The sequence below is a fragment of the Pipistrellus kuhlii genome, unplaced genomic scaffold, assembly GCF_014108245.1.
Source record: "Pipistrellus kuhlii isolate mPipKuh1 unplaced genomic scaffold, mPipKuh1.p scaffold_m20_p_52, whole genome shotgun sequence".
NCBI classification, from domain to species: Eukaryota; Metazoa; Chordata; class Mammalia; order Chiroptera; family Vespertilionidae; genus Pipistrellus; species Pipistrellus kuhlii.
The window spans coordinates 589,156-592,797 of NW_023425554.1; the positions used below are offsets into that span (position 1 = coordinate 589,156).

Here is a 3,642-nt window from a genome sequence, read left to right on the forward strand (position 1 = left end):
GGGAGGGGAGGAAATACATCAACCAAAGGACTTGTATGCATGCATATAAGCACAACTAATGGACACAAGACACTGCAGGGTGGGGGGGTTTTAGGGCATGTGCCAGAGGATAGGGGAGGCTGGGGAAAGGTCAATGGGGAAGGGGTAAAGGAGATATATATATATATATATATATATATATATATATATATATATAAAACAATTTGTAATACTTTAACTTTAAACAATAAAATAATTATTTTTAAAAATAAACAAAATTAATAAAGTGCAATGAACAACTTTTGGACAAGAAGTTCCCTGTGACTTGAAATTTCATATCAGCAGAAAGGCCACCTCATTTGCCCACATTCTCTGACACCTTCTCCCATCACTCCACTCTTGCTCATCCCCCCACCATGCTGGCTTCATTTTGAACCTTGAATATCTAAAACAAGTGTCATGGACATTGCACTAGTTCTTTCACCTGCAGGGCACAGGCTTCATAAAAACCTGTATGTCTCCTGCTTTCTCTTTCTTGAGCTCCCTGTTCAAATGTTACCTTGTTCTTAGGTTTCCCTGAATTCACGGTAATTACACCCCACATCACTTTTATACATGTATTTTGTTCCCTCAAAGCATTGTAACTGTAGCATTTCCACCATGTTAGTTATGCCCATTTATGTAAAAATCATTTTTTTCCCCTAGTCATGACCACCAGCACTTGGTACAGGCAATTATACACAAATTTCATGACTTCTTTTTCGGGGATTTTCAGAGGAACCAGAACTGCAGCCCCTCATATTTGGGCTTTTCCTCTCCATGTACCTGGTCACTGTGTTGAGAAACCTGCTCATCATCCTGACCATCAGCTCAGACTCCCACCTCCACACACCCATGTACTTCTTCCTCTCCAACCTGTCCTTAGTGGACATCTGTTTCACCTCCACCACCGTCCCAAAGATGCTCTGGAACACAGACTCAAAGTCATCACCTATGTCTTGAATATCTGAAAACAATCTTATCATCAGGACCTTTGCTCTGGCTCTTTCCTCAAACAATTTTCTAAATAACCTCATGTTTCCCATTCTGACTTCTTTAAGTTTTCTTTTCAAATGCTACCTTGTTTGTAGGTTTTTCTGAAGTATCAGGAAAAAATAACACCCATAAATTCTCTTTTATACTTACTGTGGTTTTTTTTAGGGCACCTGACACCATCTAACATTATATAATACTTATTTTGCATATATTTTTCACCACCATTATATTCTAGTGATTTTGCTTCTCGGCATCCTACACCTTTTTCCTGGAGATGGTCAGTACTCAACATATATTTCTCAGGGACATGAAAGCATTTCTCAGTAACATTGTGAAATACATTACCTGCTTGGAGAACAGTCTGAATGTATTTAAACTCCCAAATGAGATATGTCACAGGGGATTCCTTAAAAGGTATGATTTGTAATATATATATATATATATATATATATATATATATATATATATATACACACACACACACACACACACACACACACATATTTATATAATAGGGAAATATGCTAATTAACTGGGACACCATAATGTAGGGGTGTCGAACTCAACCAGAGAAGGGGCCAAAATCTAAAATCCAGCCTAAATCGCGGGCCGAATGGTTTACTGAACAGTCATAAACTGTCATTGTGATGGAAACACAGCGGAGTGCAGTGATGACAGCGCGGTGCGGGCCACATTGCAAGGCCTGGCGGGACGGATTTGGCCCGCAGGCCTTGTGTTTGACACGTGTGCCATAATGGGTCAACCAGACAGGAGGAGGTTGCATGCACAGCATCGGGGGCGATCAGCAGGTGCCTTTGCTTCACCTGCCCTGGGACAGGGCCTGATCAGTAGTGGCAATGGCTGCTTCAAGGGCGGGAGAGGGAGGCAGGGCCTGACCAGCAACTCACAGGCGACTCAAGGGTGGGCTGCACCTTTCGATTTCAAGTTGTGGTTGGGCTCCTAATATATATATATTACCACAAAATATAAATTGTAGCATTTCAATGATTAGTGATGTCCATTAATATGAAAGTTAATTATGTTATTTTTTCATTCTTAGTCATCACCTCCACCATGGGTCCAGGCAATGACACAGGTGGTTCACAATTTCTTCTCCTGGGATTATCAGTAAAACCAGAACTGCAGCCCCTCATATTTGGGATTTTCTTCTCCATGTACCTGACCACTGTGTTGGGAAACCTGCTCATCATCCTGGCCTTCAGCTCAGACTCCCACCTCCACACACCCATGTACTTCTTCCTCTCCAACCTGTCCTTGGTAGACATCTGTTTCACCTCCACCACCATCCCAAAGATGCTGTGGAACATCCAGACAAAAAGCAAAGCCATCACCTATGATGGCTGCATCACACAGATATATTTTCTCACACTCTTTGCAGGTTGGGACAACTTCCTTCTAACTGTGATGGCCTATGACAGGTATGTGGCCATCTGCCACCCACTGCACTACACAGCCATCATGAACCCTGGGCTCTGTGGTCTGCTGGTTCTGGTGTCCTTTATCATTAGTGTTTTGAATTCCTTGTTACATAGCTTAATGATATCGAGACTGTCCTTCTCTGCGGATTTGCAAATTCCCCACTTTTTCTGTGAAATTAAGCAGATGATCAAACTTGCCTCTTCTGACACCTCTCTTAATGACACTGTGATGTATTTGACAACTGGGCTGTTGGCTGGTGGTCCCCTGGCTGGGATCCTTTACTCTTACTCTAAAATAGTGGCCTCTATATGTAGAATGTCATCAGCTCAGGGGAAGTATAAGGCATTTTCTACCTGTGCGTCTCACCTCTCAGTAGTCTCCTTATTTTATTGCACAGTCCTAGGCGTGTACCTCAGCTCTGCTCCTACCCACACCTCACAGTCTAGTGCAATCACCTCAGTGATGTACACCGTGGTCACACCCATGCTGAACCCTTTCATCTACAGTCTCAGGAACAAAGACATAAAGAGGGCTCTGAATAGCTTCTTGGGGGTGACAGTTATAAAAGGGACAATTGTTTTGGGGCCGAAAAAGTGTCCTTGACTTCATGGCTCAACACCTTGAAACCAGAAGCTGTGATTGATCATGTGGAAGAGAACTGGACCCTTCTGTTTATTGCCTGGCGTGTCCATTTTTTGTGTTCAACTTCTCTATATAAATAATTCACTTTATCAAGCTTCTGGTCTAATATATAGACAGTTTTCTGTTTTGACTATTTTTGCCTCAAAGTTTTTCTCAACCTTGCATCAGAAATATTTGGAAATTTCTATATCTTTCATGGGACCACATGGATTTCTCTAAAATAATTTCATCTCAAGTGACATATATCATGCTAAGAAATTTTCCTCTAGTTTTCCTGAAAAAAATAATAATAATCAGGGTTGTATTACTCACATGGACAAAATTACATGTGACATTTAATGACTTTTATTTAATTATATTGTACAGGAAAATATGAAACCAGTTTTCACTTTGTATCTGTCATTCATTTGTACATCACTATTTCTTCCTGATAATGTAGATTTTAAATGTTGTTCCATTTAAGTCTCAGCCTATTGATCAAAAGACATTCATTATAAATGCCTGGGGCACTCATTTCAGCATGAATTCCTGTGACACTGACCTGAG

General features: G+C 40.9%; 1 protein-coding gene across 1 annotated transcript; it reads left to right on the forward strand.

The window, feature by feature from the left end:
* Positions 1-2,088: 2,088 nt before the first annotated feature.
* On the forward strand, positions 2,089-3,191 carry LOC118706557 (olfactory receptor 7A17-like). The gene has a single exon (XM_036415980.1). It carries the CDS (start codon positions 2,089-2,091, stop codon positions 3,055-3,057), a length of 969 nt encoding a protein of 322 aa, XP_036271873.1. The 3' UTR covers positions 3,058-3,191.
* Positions 3,192-3,642: the final 451 nt, after the last annotated feature.

Coding starts and splice junctions, on each gene's coding strand:
- LOC118706557 (XM_036415980.1), top strand. CDS start 2,089: ATGGGTCCAGGCAATGACACAGGTGGTTCACAATTTCTTCTCCTGGGA.